Source organism: Erythrolamprus reginae, chromosome 3 (genome assembly GCF_031021105.1).
Source record: "Erythrolamprus reginae isolate rEryReg1 chromosome 3, rEryReg1.hap1, whole genome shotgun sequence".
NCBI classification, from domain to species: domain Eukaryota; kingdom Metazoa; phylum Chordata; class Lepidosauria; order Squamata; family Dipsadidae; genus Erythrolamprus; species Erythrolamprus reginae.
This window is the reverse complement of record NC_091952.1, coordinates 156870305-156893382: the sequence shown is the minus strand read 5'-3', so window position 1 is coordinate 156893382 and position 23078 is coordinate 156870305. Positions and strand designations below refer to the sequence as shown.

The 23078-nt window shown below is 39.1% G+C and overlaps 1 protein-coding gene across 2 annotated transcripts in view; it reads right to left on the bottom strand.

Moving 5' to 3' along the window:
* Positions 1-23078, bottom strand: part of TRIO (trio Rho guanine nucleotide exchange factor) — a 304905-nt gene that overhangs the window by 130154 nt on the left and 151673 nt on the right. For both annotated transcript variants that reach the window (XM_070747107.1, XM_070747108.1), the window contains exons 9-13: positions 16863-17093; positions 10722-10844; positions 8707-8898; positions 616-785; positions 9-183 (exon numbers count right to left, since the gene is read on the bottom strand). In XM_070747107.1, coding sequence (XP_070603208.1) covers positions 9-183; positions 616-785; positions 8707-8898; positions 10722-10844; positions 16863-17093 — 891 coding nt within the window. The remainder of the gene's footprint in view (positions 1-8; positions 184-615; positions 786-8706; positions 8899-10721; positions 10845-16862; positions 17094-23078) is intronic.

The window sequence follows — 23078 nt, the reverse complement described above, 5'->3', positions numbered from 1 at the left end:
AGACTCACATCAATGGCATCTCTCTCAAAGATGCGCAACTGCAAAAAGAGTTCCAGCTTTATTTTGCGCTCCTGGAAGATCTCCTCCATTTGGGATTGGGCCTCGTCCAGTTGCTGAAGGACTGTCTCAATGTGATTGATGGAGCTGTTATGAGGCGTCTTGTTGCTTGAGATGGCCGAATCCCTATACAACATAGAGAACAGGCATATAAAAACAGAACCTGAAATATAAGCTTGTGCATAGAGGCCAAACTCTTCAATCTTTTGTGACACGTCCAAAATCATGTTCTTTCACCAACATGTTGCTTTAAGATAGCAAGATTACCTACACAACTACTTTATAATTAACAATTAACTAAGCTGCATTTTTTTCTTTACTAAGAATTAGGTTGCAATTATAGGTTGCAAGGAACATGGTTCAAAATAGACCAATGTAAACTCTTTCCTTTCTGCAGAGTGTAGTAGATCTGTGCTATGGCATTTTCCTTGACCTTCCCAGCAATGAGAGGGAAAGGGGACAGAGAAACTCTTAGCCTGAAAAGTGAAATAGGTTCTGGAAGGATAAGAAGAGGACGATGCAAAGTTGATATTTCCACAAAAGGCCAAATCCTCCTACCTCAGCTGCTGTATTAGATCCTCGCCTTCCTTGATAACATTCACTGTAACTTGCAGAGTGGTTTGCTGTTGCTGGCCAAACCTTTTGATCAGTTCCTGCACAGCCTCCACAGATTCAGCATAGACATCATCCAGCAATTCCTTCTGCAACTCTTCTAGCCATGTCCAGAGCTGCAGGACAGAAAATACAATTATGAAAGAAAACTTACCATTAGATTAAGTTCTTTTCTCCTTCAGCACCTTCTTTTAATTATACTTGCAAGAAAACTGGCTATGATATTCAAAGATTAGTTGCTCAGAATTCAAATTAGTCTGCCAAAGTTTGTGTAATGCTCTAGTTATATCTCATTTCCCCCATGTGCATCATAAGGACGACAAACTTGGCCTTTTCTTACAGTATTGTTACACTATTTTATAATTCTACCCTATGTCTTCATGTTGGGAGGCATGTATCCCTAGTTTTGCTGACATGAAAACCTATTTGCAAGCTTCCTACAGGTAGGTCAAGATAGGAAACAAGATGATAGACTGCATGTACCTTTGAACTTATCCCTGTTAAGAACCTTCTTAAATCGTAGCTAGAGAAATAGTAGGTACAGGATTGTCTGCATTTTCTAAGACATTGACTAAATATGCATTGCTATTTAATTATATTAAACTTATACTGCTGATCAATAATGTCTATTTATGATCTGCAGTAAATTCAAACTAGAGATTCAAAATGATAATAAAAAAATAAATAATTAAAACTTGTTTTGGAATTTTTTTAGATCTTTAAGAATGCTAAGGGGGAGGGGGAGGCGGAGGCCGCAACTCAACAGTAGACAATTCAAAGAATAGAGGAAGGAAGGAAGTTACATTCAGAGTCAATCTTGAAGACTGTGAGACAAGCCCTTGGGAGTTGCAGATAAACTTCCTCACATGATTTCCATATTTAAAAACAATGAACTAAGGCAGCTGACTCCTGAATTTTGTACCAAATAAGACTGCTGGACTATACACAAAAGAGTCCACTGTACATATTACAGCAGTTAAGCTGAAAAGGTTACTTGTGTCTGTATAACAGATTTAAGTTAATTATAGGCTTCAATTGGTTTATCAATTGTAGAAGAGAGAAGAGACCTGCCAACATCTGCTCGGTCAGCAGCAGGAACTACATGAAAATAATACCAATACTATTCTTGAGCCCTGTCTACATTTTATAAGCCATTACATGACAGATGGCAAAAAACCAAGCAAAAAACCCTTTTACTGCTGAATGAGTTAATACTATGACATATAGTTCTGAATCAATATCTGAATTTTTAATCCTACTTGATCAGGACAGAAGTCCCTTCTGCTGCTTGGTTACTAGAAAACAGCAGCTCCAGGATTCCTCTCCCAGAGAGTTAGAAGTGCAAGTGCAATTACTATTAAACAGAAAATAGTAGAAAGCAATTCTGTTATCTCTTCAACAAAAATGCATATAAATCAATCGGTCGGTAAATCAATCAACTCATCCAGAATCTAATGAATTTAATAAATTCTTTCCAAAATGACTTAAGCCTATAAAACAAAACAGAACACCCTTTGGCCCATGACTTAGGATCCTTAGGCTAACTGCCAATAATTCTACAAGCTTAGTGTAGGTAGAGTTTTTCTCTAGCACTCTTAGCACTTTTTTAGCACAAGATTCTTTAACAAGAAGTAATGTGGATGTGATATATAGAGTCCACTGAAAACAGATAATTTTCCTTTTAGTTATGGTACTGGCTTTATATTAACCTAAATCATTAATCTGCACTGTTATTAGTGTAATAGGCTGGCTAAAAGCTAGTAAACTGGAATTCCATCCAGGCAAAGTAGAACTAGCAAGTTTGTTTGGTTTGCCAAATGAAAATGTATTTACAGTGATCCCTCTATTATCGCGAGGGTTCCATTCCAAGACCCCTCGCGATAATCGATTTTTCGGGATGTAGTGGTGCGGAAGTAAAAACACCATCTGCGCATGCGCGCCCCTTTTTCCATGGCAGATGGTGTTTTTACTTCCGCACCTGGGAAGACCCAGCAGCTGAGGAGCCGCCTGCCTGCCCGCTTGTCCGCCGCTTTTCCGCTTGTCCGGCCGCCGCTTTTCCGCCCGCCGCTTGTCTGCCGCTTGTCCGCTTGTCCGGCCGCCGCTTTTCCGCCCGCCGCTTGTCCGCTTGTCCGCCCGCCGCTTGTCCGCCCGCCGCTTGTCCGCCGCTTGTCCGCTCGCCGCTTTTCCGCCGCTTTTCCGCCCGCCGCTTGTCCGCTTTTCCGGCCGCCGCTTTTCCGCCGCTTTTCCGCCCGCAGCTTGTCCGCCGCTTTTCCGCTTGTCCGGCCGCCGCTTTTCCGCCGCTTTTCCACCCGCCGCTTGTCCGCTTGTCCGGCCGCCGCTTTTCCGCCCGCCGCTTGTTTTCCGCTTTTCCGCTTGTCCGCCCGCCGCTTTTCTTGTCCACCCGCCGCTTGTCCGCTTGTCCGCCCGCCGCTTGTCCGCCCGCTGCTTGTCCGCCCGCCGCTTGTCCGCCCACCGCTTGTCCACCGCTTTTCCGCTTGTCCGGCCGCCGCTTTTCTTGTCCGGCCGCCGCTTATCCGCCGCTTGTCCGGCCGCCGCTTGTCCGCCGCTCTGGGAGTTGAAGACCCAGGGAAGGTTCCTTCGGCCGCCCAGCAGCTGATCTGCTCGGCAGCGCAGTAGCAGCGAGGAGCCGAAGATGGGGTTTCCCCGTTGCCCACGCAAAGGGGAAACCCCATCTTCGGCTCCTCGCTGCTACTGCGCTGCCGAGCAGATCAGCTGCTGGGCGGCCGAAGGAACCTTCCCTGGGTGCCGCCCGCCGCTCAAGAGCAAGAGGGGGAGAGATAGAGAAAGAGAGAGAAGGAAAGAAAGAGATGAGAGAGGGAGGAAGAGAGTGTGAGAGAGGAAGAAGCAAGATAGAGAAAGAGAGAGAGAAAGAAAGATGAGAAAGGAAGGGAGTGACGTCATCGGGTGGAAAAATCGCGATATAGCGTTTCGCAAAGCTCGAGATCGCGAAACTCGAGGGATCACTGTATTCTGTTACAATGGGCTCTGCATTCAACCTGACGCGTCAAATATGCCTTTGTTCATGTTCTTGGATGTACAATTGTCACTTGAAATGTAAATGGCTTTGGTGGTCGGGAATTTGTTTTATCAGCTCAGACATATAAAAACTACAATACTTTCTATATCAAGGAAAATCTGTTACAGATCAGATAATAATATATATTATATTATACAATTTTTCAAGTGATATTATATAAAGGGGTGCGATGACTCAGCAGTTAATGATGCTGAGCTTGTCAGCTGGAAAAGCTGACAGCCCAAGTTCGAGACCCAAGCACTGTGCAATGGGGCGAACTCCTGTTACTTGCCCAACCTCCTGCCAACCTGTGAGTTTGCAAGTATGCAAAAGCAAGTAGATACCACTTCAATGGGAAGGTAATGTTCCTTGCACCTAGGCATATAGTCAGGCTGGCCGCATAAGTGTCTTTGGATGCTGCTGACTCTCTTTGGTAAGAAACAGAGATGAGCATTGCTTCCTAAAGTCAGACATGACTGGATAGGGGGAAACCTTTACCTTTATGTCACCTTATTCTGGCAATTAAATCACTGCAATGGGATGCATGCATGACATACTTTGGAAAGTGTTCAGCCACTTCCACTAATCTAAAATAAAGTTGTATGGTTACCCCCTGGGAACCCTACAACTAGTTTAGTGATTAGAAGGATTTTCTCAACTGGGTTGCTCTTGTCTGTCCTAGGATGCTTATCCCAGATAGTCCTCTACTTATGATCCTAATTGAATCTGGAATTACAGTCGTAAGTTGTAGCAGTTCATTAAGTTGTTAAGTACAATATGTGACTTTGTAAGATTTTATGATTTATTTATTTTTTGCTATGTTCATTAAGTGAATGCCATGATCCCTATGCAAATGCAAGTGGTTGTTAAACAGGCTGGTTCCAATGAAACAAAATGCGAATATGTGACTGGAGGGGGGGGGGGGGTTTGGAACCATCCAAACTTTCAAAATTGATTTGTACGTAGCTCTGGGGAAGTCAACCACAACTTTCAATAGTTGCAAAGCAATCAATCATAAGTTGAGGGCTACCTCTACAGAAATTCCAGAGATAGCAGCCTATGTATTTTATGCTTATATTCCTGGCTTTAGAAATAATTTTAAAATATTTTTTAATGTTGTATTTTCTGTTTACTGTCTGCCTTAATGAAATGTGAAATTAGGAAATAATGATATAAAACAATATGTGCACCCAGATATATCCAATATGTCAGGGGTCTCTAACCTGCCAACTTTAAGACTTGTTGACTTCAATTCCCAGAATTCCTCAGCCAGCAAAGCTTTTCTGACAGATTCCCTTTCAGTTAGAAACTGCAGGGTAACTGAATAACTATTCAATTTCATAGTAGTAAATTATGATTGTGGTGTTTGCCAGGAGCACTAACTAAATGTCAGCTGAACTACTCTTTGCAGTATGTTTCTTCAGTCAACTTTTGCTCTGTTATTATTTGGACTATTATTATATTTACTTACATAAGCTTGACATTGCTCTAGGATGGCCAACAGCTAAAACCAGAAACTAACAATTTAAGGAATATGCTCAGAAAAGCTTTTATATAACCATTTAATGTTTCAACATATGACAATGCAGATGCAGTGAAGCTGAATAGAAGTAAATGTGTATCTATAGTAGTCTACATACAGTATGTGTATGTTTACATAATTTGTGAAGAAAAGTAACAGCATCTGCTATTCAACTTTACATCACCTTTGAGTAAGAAGTCTCATTTAATTTTATGATTGTGAGCAATGAGGTTAATTGGTATGGAGTTGTTGATTTTTTCTTGATGTCATTTAAGCTATGATCATTTCCTGAGATCATCATGAGAAAAACACTCTAATGCAGCCTAAATATATTGTCAATCAAAACAGTGATAGAAACAGCAATACTGTATAGTAATTTGCAGGTGTGAGGGTGCACATACACAAGCAAATAGTGTTGCGTTTCTGTAATAATGACTCTTTTTCAAAGTCATGAAATTTCACACTTGCAAAAAAATGTCAAAATTATTTTTATGTTCCAAATACCATTTTTAGAGAATCTGTCAGTTCCTTTCTTAGTCTTCATACTTAAGTATTTCTATAGTGAATTTTGAAAATCTAAGTGAGACAGACTATTTCTTAGTTTCAACTAAGAAATAGTCTCATTTTTTTCATTCTAGCCTAGATTATGAAGACTAAGAAAGGAGCTGACAGATTCTCTAAAAATTATATTTGGAACAACAAATATTTTAACATTTGTTTTTTACAAACATTTGCAAGTATTTTAAAAAGCACAAAACATTTATGTTTTTTACAAGCCACTGAGGAATGTTTTTTAAAACACCAGGCAAAAATGTTTATGCACTACATCTCAAGGATTCATCTTCATCAAAAAAAGTTCCATACTTCCATCAATAGTTGATATAGCTGATCCCCCCCCCTACTTTTGGCACAGTTAGGCAAACACCTGGGCCAATTCACATTCCATTTTTCCCCACCTGGGAAAGGGAAGTTATTTAAATGCACATTTGTACAACTGACAGTTAGAAAGTTATGTGTGCAGACAAATGTCAAAGCATTTTTAGCAAAAAAATAACAGCTTTGAATTACTCAGTGAATGAAGCTAAACTGCCCTCTGGGATGCAGACTACAGTTTCTGCCATTAATTCTTGCTTTGAGCTTTCCAACTAAGTAACTGTTGCTATAAACAGTTCTCCTAATGACTTATTTTGTGAGATTTATCATTTCACTCCAGCTCAAGACAGAACTAGAATGCTTAGCAAATACTAATAATCTTACAAATGAAGACAAATATCCATGTCCCAGGATAATGTTGTAAGACCAAATCTGGGTCAGTCACCAGGACTAGAGTTTTACACTTTACTAATAATCTTTCTAGATTTGAATTTGGGTTCTGGAAAAGTAGATTAACTATTATTAAGAACTATAGAGTAGTGCCTGCAGATAAAAATAATAGAATAAAAGCTTACTTCACCCTCATTTAGATTGGGTTGTTGCCAGTGCAGATTACAAAGGCCTTTCTTCTACCCTTTTTTTTTTTTTTGGCTCTAAAATGTTTATTAAAATGCTACAGTTTAAAGGTTTTTTTTTTTTAAAAAAAAGATCCTTTCTTCTGTTATTACAAATAATTAGTGACCATTGCTGCCGAGCTATTTTTCAGTCAGCTCTTTCCTTGGTTGCAACTACTTTCAAAACTGAACAGACATTCTTTGTAACAGTGACAAGTTCCAGCAGTCTCTGTACAGGGTCCTTTCCTGACAGGGCCTAATTTGAAGGAATGACACTCATTTTCACTGAATTACTGTTCTTTCGCACGCTGTCTCTTGCACAGATTCACAAAAATCTATGAATATACTTAAAATCACTGCTTCAAAATCTGCGACTGTCACCCCAGACTCCTGGCATACAAGACACAGTCTGAAAATCCCTCACTCTTTTAAAACTCAAAATATTGACAGATAGTCCACTCTCTGGTCTATGTTCTTTATTGGATCATTTTGCACATTTTCTTACGGCTACTACATCAGAGCTCCAAAAGGCTGAATGAACACAGCAGGACAACAAAAACCGAGGAGGGGGAGGGGAGTTCATTAGCTGCTACTGTTTATCAGGCTTTTTTGCAGCCCTGAGCTAGTAGGCCTTATCTTATCTTTGTTCATCTTTTGCAACCCTATAATTCCAAATTTTGTTCGATTGGTGTTTTTTTTTAACCCCCACTTAAAATACTCCATATTTCAAAGCATACCAAGGGCTTCCCATCATTAACTCACTTTTGGGGGGAAAATGCTTCTGGATATGTTGGGGGGTTGAGAGGAATTCTGGAGCTAGGGAAAGTGATGGTTAAAGGTCAGCATACTAGTTGCCTGAGGAAAAGTTATTTTAAAATAATAAAATAAAGAAAATCACAAGGATCAATGGATTCTTCATGTGAAATATAACAATACAGGTGGCAACCTACAGTCCATTTTGGCTTTCTTTTTGTAAAATAGTAACATCTTATAATATGACATATACTGTATTGCTATTCATCTGAGGTTGTATTTATCTACTTTTAAGAACTGCCAAGGACCAGGTGGTTTTTTTAAAATTATGCCCTAATACGCAAGACCATAGAATTCAACTATTCAATTTCTTTTCACATAACTATAGCTTGCATTATTTTACCTGTAATATAAGTAATGCTCTGAAGCAAGAATCTTAAGATCAGAAAAGTGCAAGGTTTATTTATCTGAAGAATTTTGTACTCTGCTCTTTAGCCAAAAGAATTCTAAAAGTGACTCAGTTAGTAAAAAACAATCTAACTCCCGATTTCAGATTTACAAATAAAAACAATATTTAAAAACATGATTATGACACAGACTAGAGAGGAGGCAGAAGAAAAAAACAAAAAAGAACATATCTTTTCTTTTTTGTACATAAAAGCATATGCACCAAATTCTTTGTTTGTCCAATCACATTTGGTCAATAAAAAATTCTTTTCTATTAGGGCAACCCTGAACAATTAACAACTGGAAGTATCAACTTTGTTACATATTTTCCATTTATTTTTCCTCATCTTATGGAACAGGTAATAGCTATGCTTTCTTTTGCCTCCTGAATCTTTCCTGAATATTCCTATAAAACCAACTGCTGAGCCAATTACTGTACTCCATAAATGTACAACTATCCTTTAGATTTCCCTTCACTTTCTAGTACTGTATAAACAAATCCAGTAAATCTACATAAGAAGGAAAGAAATGTCTTACTGAGAGCTAAGTTTACCATTTATGTGCTACATAATAAAGGAAGTATAATGATAGATAATGAAGCAGATAACCAATGCTGTTTTGAAAGGCTCCTTTGCATTAGGCAAACCTGTCAGGGTCCATTAGAAGGCATAGGGACTCCAAAAATGTTACATTGTTAAGGATCTTTGAAAGACCAATTCTACCATTGCTGTTATTTTAGCTTTTGAGCATGCACTTACAAAGATCCCGATGTTATTTGTTATTTTGCTTACCTCTTTAACATGGGTATGAAAAGACACAGACATGTCCAGTAAGATTTTGCGCTGCTCCACCCGCCTAACAAAATCTTGTATTCGGTCTTCCAGCTGATGGGCAGCTTGATAGATCTCTTCAGGGTCACACTCTCCTGTCTGTGCCAGCTGCTCAGCTGCTTCTAGCAATTTGTCTGCATTAGTATATGTGTTCTGCAGAAATGGAAAGAGAATAAGAGTACACTGACCCATAAACAATTCCCCAACCTCATTTTGTAACCTTTGATGTCCTACAAGACTTCACTACTGAAATCTAGCAGTAAATTGTTGAATTGCTGAGGTATGATCTCCAATCAAGATTTGGTGGCAAATGGAAGAAACCATATATGCCAAGCTTCCAGTGGGTTTTATCTTACTCTAAAAGATGAAAGAAGCAGAGTATAAACCCTGGATTCTCTGGTGATATCATCACCCTATCTTTTGAAGGCCCATGACAATAAACACATGGTTTAAACTTAGAGGAGAACATTTGCAAACCTGTCATTTACTTTCATATTCACAACTGATTTTGGTAAAAGACTGTCTCACGTCACTTGCTTTGTGTGCATAAATTGGAAGGAAGGTCATACAAAATAAATAACAATAAAACGACACACAGCATATTTAATATCACCAGGAATCATTGGATTATGGAGATATATTTAACTCTTCCACAGTTAGTTATCAATGGAACACAACCCAGTAATATGATGTACCCATTTGACTCAGCCAATTTCAGAAGGGCTCTTGAGTTATTAATTGACACGAACAAAATCTTTATCTAGAGAAAATGGACGGTAAAATGCTAGCTGGGGAATTAGGTGAGTTAAAGTATGAATATCTTAAAGGTGCCATATTTGAAAAAAACCCTTTGTTTTAGTACTTGTTTTTAGCATAATCAAGGTTATCATTGCTTATTTATCCTCTACTTGAAAAATCATCTACGCCGAGCTCCTATAATCATTTGCAAACTATCCATTCAGTGAAACAGTGGAGGTGATGTGCCGGTGCCTGGAGGCTGTGAGGGTCTGGATCAGTGATGGCTTGCTACCAGAATGGTAAGGTGCTACGTTTTAGTAGCGATTTTCGAGATGCGTGCGCAGCTGCATGCCCCCAATGCACAAAATGTGCCCTCATATGAGATTTTGCTTCTGCGCATGCGCAAGTAAAACCCTGTGTGAAGATGTTCGCGTGAGCGAGATTTCAGTGATTTTCTCCAGTTTTATGCAGAATATACAGAAAAGAACTTAAAGAGAAAAAAGAAATTTACAGAACTGGACTTTGGGACAATTTGATATTTGGCTTTCTTTGGATTTGAAATAATAATCTGAATTTTGATCATGTGACCATGGGGATTCTGCAACTGTTGTAAGGGTGAAAAATTGTCATAAGTCACTTTTTCAGTGCCATTGTAACTTTGAATGATCACTAAACGAACTGCTGTAAATCAGGGACGACCTGTATTAGAGATTCTCCTTTCCCTGATATATGAATAACAAACTTACGTCTGTGTCAAGATTTAAAAAAAGGTTACCGAATTAAAAACTGCTAATTAAAATTAATCACCTGTAAAATAAGTTATCCCATTTATAAATGTACTCGATTCTCTCATCTAAATATATTAAACATTTTTACTCAAGGACACAAAACTGTCTCAAGGATATGTTCCATCAGAAACAGTAAAGAGGGAGAAGGAGAAACAAGATGGAAATGATGTGAAGAAAAGGGATACCTTCATTAAAGGGGAAAGAAAACTGAATGGAGTGAAGCACTAGGGAGACAAATGAAGAAGGAAGGAAAAAGAAAGAATAAATGTCAGATCCTGCAAGGCACCCATGTTTTCAAGCTGCAATAATTGCAACCAGTTGTATCTCCTTGTTGCTTGTTTCAAACTGGTTGCAAACACTGCAGTTTGAAAGCATGGGAACCTTGCAGGATTTCCAGCCATGACCTTTTTCAAATGAATGCCAAGAATAGCGCCAATGATAAGCCCCTACCTGAGCTACTTCTTCAAAGTCTTCGTGGCGCTTCTGCAGTGCTCTGGCTCGATGCAAAGATTTCCCAACTCCTGTATGTTTACTAAGGAAAGCTTCTCCATGATTTTCAATCCAATCCAGCACCTGCAAGAGAGAACATTATAAACAAAATCCAGTTGTATATTTGTAAGCTTCTTCTAATGGTTTCTGCTGTTGTGGAACCTAATAGGATAAATCAACTGAAGCTATAATTCATTATTTTCCTAATAGATTTCCCTAAAATGTTTTACTATATCATGGAATATAGATATTCCAGAGTCAAATTCAAATATTAGTGAAAATCCAGCAATTATTAACATTATGACTCTTTCTTTCTTTCTTTCTTTCTTTCTTTCTTTCTTTCCTTCCTTCTTTCTTTCTCTCTTTCTCTCTTTTTCTTTCTTTCTTTCCTTCCTTCCTTATTCTACCTTTTATATAAATATAAAAACACCCAACACCTGGATGATATTGTTATAAGTCCACCAGACTAGAGGCAATTTATCTCACAAAAGTTTGTAATGATAAAAAGCAAGTTCTCCATTTATTGCTGAGTTTGTAAACTAAGCAATCAAGTGGTCTGCTATGGAGATATGTGGCCTGCTAATAGAAAAAAGATCCTTTTGAAATCAGCAAAGGTCCAGCTACTCCAGCAATCTTTCTCACAATGAGAAAAATTTGGAAAACCAAATTAAATTATCCTGAGGAAAAAACACCCACCCATCACATATCAAATACTGATACACGGAGCTGCTTCTAAATTCTACATTGCTGTAAGAGATTAATTTTCTATGTCACTATCCAATAGACTGTGCATGCAGGAATATCACCAGTATCTTCTGTAAACCACAGGTTCTAGGTCCTATCTGTAAAATTCCTTGGCAGACAAATTCATACAGAGGAGTCCATGAGAACATGATGTTTGGAAATCACTGAACTGAAATGCAATTTTACCCTGACCCAAGGAGCTACCCCTTCGTGCTTCACCAAAAAAATGCAAGAATTCAATTGAACCATCTGGCAAAAATTTCTTTCCATTCACTTTCTTTCCATGCCATTCAAGTCCCAATGATTTTAGTAATCAGAATCTATTCACTAAGCATTCACTAAACATTCTGGGAACTGAAGCCAATATATACATCCCTATACTGTGGCAATTAAAGCAGTAACTGAAACAAGATGTTCCCTATTCTGCAAATTCTCTACAGATACATCATACCAGCAAATATTTGTATAACTAAGGAGCTCTTCCTTGAATATGAAGCCTTAATTCAGCCTATACAAAAAATGTTTGGGGAAATGGCATGTCCCATACAGTCAACTTTCACCCTATAGCCTGCAGGGGGAACCCTTACGCATCAAGCATCTGCTTAAATTAGCTTGCGATAACATATTCACTCTTCACCATACAACATGCCTGCCTTATATCAAAGATATAACAAAATTAAAAGTATTACAAGAAAAGTGTATGACTTCTGTTAAATCTGACTTCTGATCCTTTGGTTTAATGTTGACTACTTGGGCTAGCATAGTAGCTCTCCAAGTTCTCAGAACCACTGTTTAATATCCTGCATAACCACAAAAGACAGCAAAGGAAAAAAAGGAAACCATGCTTTATCATTATGTCATCAACTCTTTAAAGTCCTTTATGCTTCTGCCTTAGTCACAAACCAAGGAAGTACTTAGCCAACACATCAAAAAAAATGAACCATTTTCTTTCATTGTCTGGTAATTGTGGAGTCTATTAATTTAAAACAACATCTCAAAACCTTGTTAAACAATAAATCTAATTAAAACATTTCACTATTATTGATTACAGTATTGCAATTTAGAATCCAAACTATAATCTTAGCTTCCAAGCTAAGGCTATTATTTTGAAATACTAGTCTACTTTAATTTTCATTCTAATCCCATTCTCAATATATGGAGGTTTTTGGAGGCACACACCAACCATAATTTTTGTTTTGTTACAGGTGTATCCTACCTTTTCTTTTCAAGCTGAAGCCTTCTTACATTGTATCTCCATTTCTTTCCCCCCATAACAATAGGGAAAGATATGAAATAAAGTAGCATGAAAGAAATGAATGGGCAAAGGTCACCCAATGAATTCTCACAGCTGAAGGTAGAAGCTGAACTGAGTGACCCCAGTGACTGTCCAACATCTGTATTACAATAGATAGGATAAGGTACTGTTTGATCCCACTGCTATTATGAACTTAATGAGATCATCTGTTGCCATGGAGTGAGATATCATCACTATGCTGATGATACCCAATGACACATCTCTTCCCCTGGCAAATTAAGCAATGCTATGGAAGTCTCATCCAGGTGTCTGGAGGCTGTGATGAAGAACAACAGGCTTTGGCTGAACTGTGGCAAGAGTAGCATTGGGTTTGGGGGCATGCTGGTTCTAAGATTATGCCATTTTTAGTGCTGCATGTATGAATTGTATGGCCCAAGTGAGCAGTCTAGGGTTTCTCTTGGGCTCATAACTACTGCTAAAGGAGCAGGTGGTGATTGTAGCTAGAAGGGTCTTTGGACAATTTTGTGTTGTGCACCAGTTATGCCTGTCCCTGAACTGGAGGGCTCCAGTCAGGTACTCGTGTCCCAGTCACTTTCTTATTCAGTTATTACAATGTGCTTTACATGGGGCTGTCCTTGAAGAGTATCCAGAAACTTCAGCTGGTGCAAAATGCAGAAACATGCACAGTTATGTGTACATCCAGAACTGCATGTTACCTCTTCTCCATGAGCTTCACTGATTGCCAACCTGCTTCTGAAACCGATTCAAAGTGCTAGTTTTGACCTTTAAAGCTCTTTATAGCATACAGTCCGGTTAGAATTGTCTCTTCCTGATTACATCTGCTCATCCCATTAGATCTGGCAAGAAAGGCCATGTTGCAGGTCCCACCTATCAGGGATCTACACTTAGCAGGCCTGAAAAAATTGCCCTTAACTGCCTTGGTGCTCACCTTATAAATTCTCCCCCTCCCCCAAATCAGATTATATCCATCCCACTTTATTTTCTAGAAATTCATCAAAACCTGGCTTTGTCATTAGGCCTGGGTGTCTCAGGGGACTGGCAAGATCTTGAGGCAACTCTGTTGTTGACCAAATCTATTGTACTGTAAGACATATCTATTGTTTTGACTTTTTTTCTGTAGGCTGGACAGAGTCACTGCTTGTGCACGCAAACTATTAAGTCATGGTATTCATTTGAACTACAAACCTTTCATAAGCCAGCTTGGGGTAGTGGCTCCTCCTGTGTTAGAAACCAGACTGTGACTTCTAGTCCTCCCTCAGGCCCAAAAGTCAGCTGGCTAACTTTGGGCCAGTCATTCTCTGTCAAGCACCACAAAGTGTTGTGGGGAATATTAGTTTAAACATGTACAATGCCTTAAGTTGACAAAAATATGTAGCTGATTGGCTGGACAGATACAGACAATCCACCTCCACACGGGGTATTTTTTCTCCTATAAACTGCTGTCCAATTTGGCTATTTCATGTTGATTATTTTATCATGTATGAAAAACAAGTCAAAATTTATTTCCGCAAAATCTTTTTTATTTGTGATGATTTTGGGGAACAAGAATTATTTTAGAATATGCAGGCTTAGCAATTTTGAAATATATTTGGCAAATGAGATATGGAGAGCACTTAATATTTTCAAAATAGAAGGCTTAAGCCCCTTTCCCTTCAGAATCTGGGAGGACTCACAATAACTTCATTCTCCAAGTATATGCAAAGGATTGAAATGAAAGCAGACAATGACAAGAGTTTACACCACTGACACTTTTTCCCAAACAGATGTTCCCCATCTTTGCAGATAAAACAATATGCTAAAAGTTCCAATCATAAAAGTAAAACCTGTCCATAGATAAAAATTAAACGCCGCCATAGATTAAATTTGGGAAGTAGCTGCCAACAGAGGACTTCAGGTATTGCCTAATAAGGTCTTGATTCTACATTTCTTTAAAACATCAGAAACATTCATTTACTTCAAAAAGATTATGATTGATTTAAGTGTACAATACACTGGTTACATTACTGAGAATGGATTGGGCAGTTAGGGACTATGGTTGTACAGTATTGGAGATCTTTTTCTTTGGGTTTCAGGTTCTTCCACTGCTAAGGAAGTGATGCTACAATAATTTGTGAAACTTTGACAGTGATTACAACACTGTTCCAGAGGTTACTGGAATGCCTGTATGTGAAGTTGGTCCAAAGGGATATGGTAGAACTGCTGCTGGTGCACTGACAACCCTGCTGCCCAAAATAAGTTCTCCAAGACCTCCTCAGCCTCATTTTCAGGTTGCTGCAGGAAGCACTGAATAGTGCAGAGTTTGGGAACTTCAGGCTCCAAGCCCTGGAAATGGGAGCTAGACTGCCCTGGGAATTTGTGGCTTCCAACAGAACTATTGCATGTAATTTTTATTTTAACTCACAAAGGTAGGCACATGCTGAAGTTTATATATACTTCATAACAGATGTCACCATGGAGGTTGTTATCAATCTTTTGCTATGCTCACATTACCTTTGGACCAATTTGTGGATTCCTTACTCCTCCATAAGCACAAAATTCCTATTTAAAGATGGTTTGTGCTGGACACCTGGTGATTCTTGCATCTTTTCTTAGGACTTTTTTGGGGGGGGAGGGGTGGTTTGGCAGAAAGTTCCATTTTTGAATCTGATTGATCCCTGGCAGTGTGAGGTGATTATAGTTCTGGATAAGAGCATTTTTATATGGCTCTTTCCACTTGCCAATCAAGCAGCTCACTGATATATCAAGGAGCTGAAGTGATTAAAAAGATTTCTAAGTGATGATGGGATAAGATAAAAAGATGACTGAGCAGTGACACAAACTCAGGTTTGGGCTTAACATTGGTAACAGGAACAGTAAAAATGTCTGTTTTCCATTATTGTTTTGTCTATAAACACTTGCCAACTTGTTTAAAGTGACCAGGTTCTCTTATGGAGAGGTGAGAGTAATGAGATTGACCACAGGCTCCATAGTTGCTTTCTACAGTTTTCTTTATGGATGAGCTGACTTGTATTTGATCTGGATATTCGTGGATAGAACCATTTGATATAAATGGAATGGAATGATATTTGGCAATACTATCTAAGATTCTTTTAAGCTGGTGCAACCCAAGTAAGAGGAAAGGGTAATCTGTAACATGAGTTCCAGAAGGACACATCTCCCATCTGGCTCCCAAAACCAACTATTTCAGGTCTTCATTAACTGGAGAACCAGTTCTATATGTAATGGGAGGACTTTAATTCCCCATTAGCTCCTAGTTTATTTATTTATTTTATTTATTATTTGGATTTGTATGCCGCCCCTCTCCGAAGACTTAATTAAGTTGAACCTGGTGGCAGTGGAAATTAACATACTGATTATATGGTTTCTACTGCTTTTATCTTTTATTACCAGACAAATAGATCCTGCCCATGCTAACTGCTTACTAATTCTATTGCTTAATTTTGAAAGTTGTGCTCCTCCCTGTTTATATTTTAGAGTTGATTCTCTTTTTGTGTACTTCAGAATATCCAACTAGACTTTTGAAATAATCTGACTCCTCAAAGAGCACTCTTATTTAACTCTGCAGTAATTTTGTGTTTTGAAGTCTCTGGTAACCCTTCTTTGCAATATATCAAGAACACACAAGCAAAGACATGTATTTGACCTACATTTGGGTGGCAAGAACTTCACTTAATATTTGCAGATGCATTGAAGGTCTCAAAGTGAGTGGCATCACACTACCAATAAGAGGTGTAAAAATTCAAGGAGAGGTTTTGACTGTTTCTCATTCAGACTTTATAGGAAACATTCATTTCAATTTTCAACAATCAGGATCAGACAGGATTTTTTAGATGGTACTTGACCCTGGAACTTCCAGCTGTCCAGCAGAAAATCTGCTAATATCATTGCTACATTACCACCCTTCCTTCTTCAAACTCAGCATTTTATTTTAGCTTACTTTTGTAATTCAAACTGAGTTCAATATGAAAGTCCACTGGTTGAGAATTTTGTTTTTTAAAACTTCCCCTTAGAATAAGAAGTTGTGGGTAGCCTCTGCATGCATTTCCATACAGAATCCCCAATATCAGGAAATATGGACTGACCTGTTGTACATCCTGTTGAAAGACACAGAGCTGAAGCCGTTGATGTAAACGAACTTTTCGATGTTGCCAAATGTTTTCCAATTGCCTCTGATGATGCAGGACTTCATGAATAACATCTAGGACATGGTGTACTGCCTTGGAGTAGTTGGCTGAAGCTGTTAGGGAATCTGAGCTTCCAGGTGTCAAAGGTCGTTGCAGTTTGTCAAGCAGTGATTTCCCATCCTGACTTACCTAGAAAGTAAGAATGAAGTGTTTCCATACTGGCTGCAAAGTTCTACATCACTGTGTTTGCCAATTTATTTTAACAAGGATAGCATGTTGGAATTTATCTTGGATGAATCAAACAGGTAAAAAGGGATTCAAGCTTTTATTTCAGCTGCTTCTTCTGACCAAGAAATCCTACTTCTATAAATCTTCTAAGTTGTAAGACTTTACTGGAGAAACTGGACTTCAGAGGTAAAGAATTCTTACACACCCAAGTCTTGATCCATAACAGTAGTCACTGTTAAAATTCCAAGCTTGTTAAAATGCAAACTAGTTTGCTTTAATTTTATTATTTATCTTCAAAATGAATGTACAAATTTGTCTTCATATACTATAATATTAACTTTTTTTAAAAGGAGATGTTATGTTTATGGTTATATCTACACATTTCTCTGTGTAAGTCTGAGAAACAAAAGGTTTCAGATGCAGCATACACAGGGGAAAATTGCCATCATTCGATAATAAAGTTATTGTCAATAATTATGTATCAGATTAAACACAGGCACGACATCCATGTTCCCAAGAGGTTGTGGTATTAATAAACGTTAAAATATGAGGTTTCCCAGAAGTTTCCAGATAGATAAAAGCCTCTGGTTGATTAGTTCAGACTGGATTATTGTTATTTATATATTGGCATCCTTATAGCTATATAATACAAAACAATCCTTATGTCTCAAGAGCTTCTGCAAACAAGCAGATAATAGTGCAGCAAAGATAGAGTGGTAAGAAAAAGGATACCTTTTAACAGACTCAAAAGTTGACACAGTCATGGAGAGGTTCCTGGCCACGCAGAGGCTGCCTTAACAGAGAAAAGGTAAAGGTTTTCCTGTCTAGTCATATCTGATGCTAGGGCAGTTAAAGATCCTGAGCTTGTCAGCTGGAAAGTTGACAGCCCGCGTTTGAAACCTGAGTGACAAGCAACGGGGTGAGCACCCGTTCCTTGCCTCAACTCCTGCCCACCTATCTGTTGGAAAACATGCAAATGCAAGTAAGCTTAAAATAAGACATACTTGAAGGCAACTGCTCGCCATCAAGGTTTCCTACACTAATTTGACTGAAAACTCTCCTTAGCATCCAGCCTGAGTGAACTGAAAACAGACTGCTTAAACATCAAGTCTTTCTCAGCAGGATGCCTGAGTATGCCTGTAGGGGACCATGCAACATTGCTATAAATTGAGTTACTTTCGCCATCTGTCTTCAGTCAATTTTTAAATATGACTGTGGTAGCACAAGTATTTTGCAATCGGTCTAAGGCTTGACTGAACACATCTTCTGCCTACAATTTATTGAGGTTTATTGAAGAGAACAACATTGTTCCTCTATTTTTATAATTCTATTTTATATATGTAGAAACAGGGCTTTGATATTTTTCTCACTTCCTAGAAAAGAAAAGAAATTGCTTCCTATTCGGATTGTACAAGTTTGCCTTCTTCCCTTTTAATGCTTAGTGTGACTGAAAAATGAAGGTCTCAATGGGAGGTTGTCATTTAAAGAACCTTTAAAAAAAAACAGAAAAGAAATAATAAACATTTTTAGGGAGGGCCAGTGAAATAATTTTTATAACTGGCAGAAAATACATGGTCAATAGCTGGGTTAAACTATTTCAAATATCATGTAAAAAGCTGGAACTGCATAAATAGATCAATGTTTCATTTTAAAAGATTCCAAGTGTGAATTCTTCAAAATGCCCTGCTTCAAAGGCAAACAGCATTTTGAAGCCTTTTTGGAAGCATCTTAGGCTTGAAAGAGAGGTGTTCCAAATTTGAATCATTTTGTTTCCAAATTCAAAATGCTTAGAGCAGACTGTTTTGCATTTTAAAAAATAAAAATAAATCAGTAACAAATTCTAAAACACCACTCATGAAATTTGATGAATTAAATGTTTTGTACAATCTTATGTACAAACATTTTTTAAAAAAAAAACAGGAAGGGGGAATATTTGCAGCCTGAATTCCTTTCAGACACTTCCTTTAGACACTCATTTCAGACATTTTAAAAATAAATAAATCCTAGAAGGATCCAAATATTGTTACAGGAGTAATTTTCCTCCTCTCTTCTATTAAAAGAAGTGTTTGATTTGCATGTTTCCCTGGACTTTGTTATCCTAAAGAGTGAGCTTTGAAAATCTGGTATAAGAATGGCTGCAGCTTTTGCATAAGATCACAAGAATAAGTCTTGACTACCCTGTTTCCTCAAAAATAAGACATCCTCCAATAATAAGCCCAAACGGGCCTTTGAGTGCAGGGCAATAAGACCAAGCACTTATTTCTGGGTTCAAAAAAATATAAGACAGGGTCTTATTTTCAGGGAAACACGGTAGTTATCAGTTATAACATATACACATCTTTCAGCAAAAAGGTTACTCAATGGGAAATTTTGATTTACTGCTACCAACACAGCTCAAAGTTAGAGATATGGAAATTTTAGCTAGCGATGTTATCTACTAACTCAAGTGCAGATGCTCATTTTTTTCCTATTCTTGAAAGGAGATGGGGAATTGCCATCATAGCACAGTGAGAATAATGTGAGATGTCAAGTTTATATTAATGCAGGATGCCACCACTGCTGTGATATAGAAAAGTGTCCTTGATCTTATTATAGAGACATTCTGAAATATAAGGCCTGACAACAGGAAGTAGGAGATTGAAATAATTTTATTTAATCACAAAATCACCAGCACTATATTTCTATTTCTTGGTGATAATTGTAGCAGCAGTAAGCCTAAACTGTTAATGTACTGTAAATTGTTGTAAAATAGCCAACAAGTATCATTTAAAAATAATGTAATTTCATCCACTGAATTTAAAAAAGAAACAGTAGCCATATAATTTAATGCAAGGCAGGAACGTTTTTAGTTATAATAAAAAAGCGTGAACAAAATATAATTTCTTATTTTTTAAAAAGCTGAGGTGAGAGCATAAGAAATATTTCTAATCCTTTTGGATTATCTCTAGAAGTGGTATTCAGCCGGTTTGGACTGGTTCTCCCGAACTAGTAGTATGAACCGGCAAATACTACCACTGGCTGGCCCCGGCCTCCCACTCACTCCTTTTCGCGCCATGCCTTCCTAGATTCACACCCTTTGCACAGCTGCTGCTGCTATCTGATTCCCTCACTTGCCTTGACCTACTGCACAGCTAATCTCTGCCTGGTGAGTCCCCAGCTACCTCCCCCACAGGCCTGCCTTTCCCATGGCCTTCCCAGCGGTCCCCTGGCCAGGCCCGCTTGCGTGCCTTCACAAATCCCTTCCATGCAGCCCAGCCATGCTTGCCTGCCTTCCCTGCTTTCTTCCATGTGGTGCTGTCATGCTTGCCTGTCTTCCCTGCTATCTTCCATGCGGTCTGCAGCCCAGCCATGCTTGCCTGCCTTGCCTGCTCCCTCCCCAGAATCCCACCATGCTTGCTTGCCTTCTTTGCGGCAAAGGGAAGCAACTAGGCTGCCACTGCCTTTCATTGGGGAGCACAGAACGAGAGGGAGCTCCTCCTGCCATCTCTTCCTTTCCCCTTGTCTTTTTCTCTTTTGGGGCGGAAGAGTTTTTCTCCACCCACCATCACCCAGATGTCGCTTTCCTCAACTTGCTTGCCTGATTTCCAGCCTCATCATGTTTCACACTATTCTATGCAGGGAAAAGAAAGTTTGTGTGGGGCTGAAAAAAGTTCAATCAATCAATTTCAACTTCTCATGAAAGAAAAAGATCTCACAAAGTTGGAATTGATTGAATATTTTTTCTTAGTCCCATAAACTTTACTTTCCCTGTACACAATGGCGACATATGTGATGGAGATGGAAATCATGTAGGCAAACAAATGCTTGGGTGAAGTGAGGGCATTCTGGATGGTGGTGTGTGGGGAAAGTTCTGTGATGCGGGGCTGCAACAGCAAAATGGGCAACCAAGCGGCAAGTGCAAGTTACGGATGAACAAAACAGCCCTATTGCCAGCCGGGAGCGCTGCCGCTAGTCACTCCTCTTGTCCCGCCTGCCTCTGCGCCACTAGTGGCTTTTAACAACTCCCCAGCCTATGCTGCTGTCCCCAGGAAAGGCCTCGAAGCTGTGCTGCCCAGGATCCACATGGGCTACCACAGGGGGAGGGCAGCCATGGCTGGCTGGATGGATGCTGCCTGGAACATGAGACTGGCGCAACGAGGAGGAGGGGACAGTGCCCCTTGCTGGCTTGCCTCTGTGTCACCCAGTGGCTTTTAACAATGCTGCCAGGAAAGGCCCCGAAACTGCGCTGATGCATATGGACTGCCGCAGGGTGAGGGCAGGCACTATCTGAAATGTGAGATTGGCAGGAGGAACAAGCGCCCCTCGCCCACCTGCCTGCCTGCCTGCATGTCACCCAGCGGCTTTTAACAACACAGCTACCACTGCCTGGAATGGCCCTGAAGCTGCACTGCTCGGAATCAATGTAGGCTGCTGCAGGGGGCAGGCATGGCCGCACTGGCTGGCAAGACGCTCGCCTGCCTGGCCAGGAGGACGCTCACCCCCCTGGCCAAGAAGCTGCATGGCCGTGCTGGCTGGGGAGACGCTCAACCACCTGGCCGAGAAGCCGTATGGCCGCGCTGGCCGGGAAGATGCTCGCCCACCTGGTCGGGAGGCTGCTCACCTGCCTGGCCAGTGTCTGAAGAGAGGATTCCCTGTGGGACAGAAGTTTTGTCTAGAAGGAAAAGCATACAGAAACCAGTTTGATCATAAGATATCCAAATGTTATTCCCATATTTTCCACAACTAGAAATTTTTAAATTGCATACTTGTAGCATAAGTACATAAGTAGACTTCTTTATTATTTAGTGGAAACTAAAGGACCCAGATTGTGGGGGCAATATGCTGGCTCTGTTAAAAAGTGCTATTGCTAACATGTTGTAAGCCGCCCCGAGTCTAAGGAGAAGGGCAGCATAAAAATCGAATATATATATATATATATATATATAAACAAAGGAATAAGAAGGGGGTAGAGGAGATGAAATTGCTGTTCACTTCTTGCATTATCCCTAGCAGTACCTTAGGATTTAGAATGAAAATTAAAAATATTGGATCCTATGGCCACACAATGATTTTGTACTATATTTTCCAATTATTTAAATAAGTTCATGTGATAACGTTTCCTATAAACTCTTTATGTTGACTATTCTGACAAGCTCTCTGAATTTGCATAAAAAGTTCTCTGAGAAGGATGGATTTGCAGTATTTTAAAAAAAACAGAGAATGGTGATTTAAAGATTGAACTACAGTATATGTTCTACCAATTATCTGAGGCCTGGGGTCTCAGAGGGCCAGTGTATGCCTGTACATACCTTGCTATTTGCTTGGTAATTTACCTATTCCACCTGTATTTATATATTCTTCAAAATATATTTAAACTTTTTTTAAAAATGAGAAGCTGACTTGACACAAAGTAAAACACCATCCTCCCAAAAAATCATTTATTTGTTTATTTCTATTTCATCATTATTTGTATAAGTGATTCAAAGCAGCAAACATTCCAAATATCCCTCCTGCTCCTATTTTCCCCACCACAGTTCTGTGAGGTAGGCTAGGCTGAGAGAAGTAATGAATGGCCCAAAATCAGCCAGTCACTGAGCCATTTATGAACTTTCCTGAAATTTGAAAAAGAGAACTATCTGCAGCCAGTGTTTTGTTTGACCACCTATCTTGAAAGAGCAGAAAAATTATAAGCTATGTGTATTGTACGGTGGACAGGGATGCATTTGTCTGCAATTCTTTAAACAAAATATGGCTTTTTCTGGGGAAGAAAGGCACCTGCATAATCCCAGAAAGCTGCATAATCCCAATAAAAAAATATAGCTGCCTTAAAGAATTGCAAACAGGTGCAGCATTCCTTTCTCTGTGCTCATAATTATTATTATTATTATTATTTTGCATTTAGAAACATAGAAGATTAATGGCAGAAAAAAGACTTCATGGTCCATCTAGTCTGCCCTTATACTATTT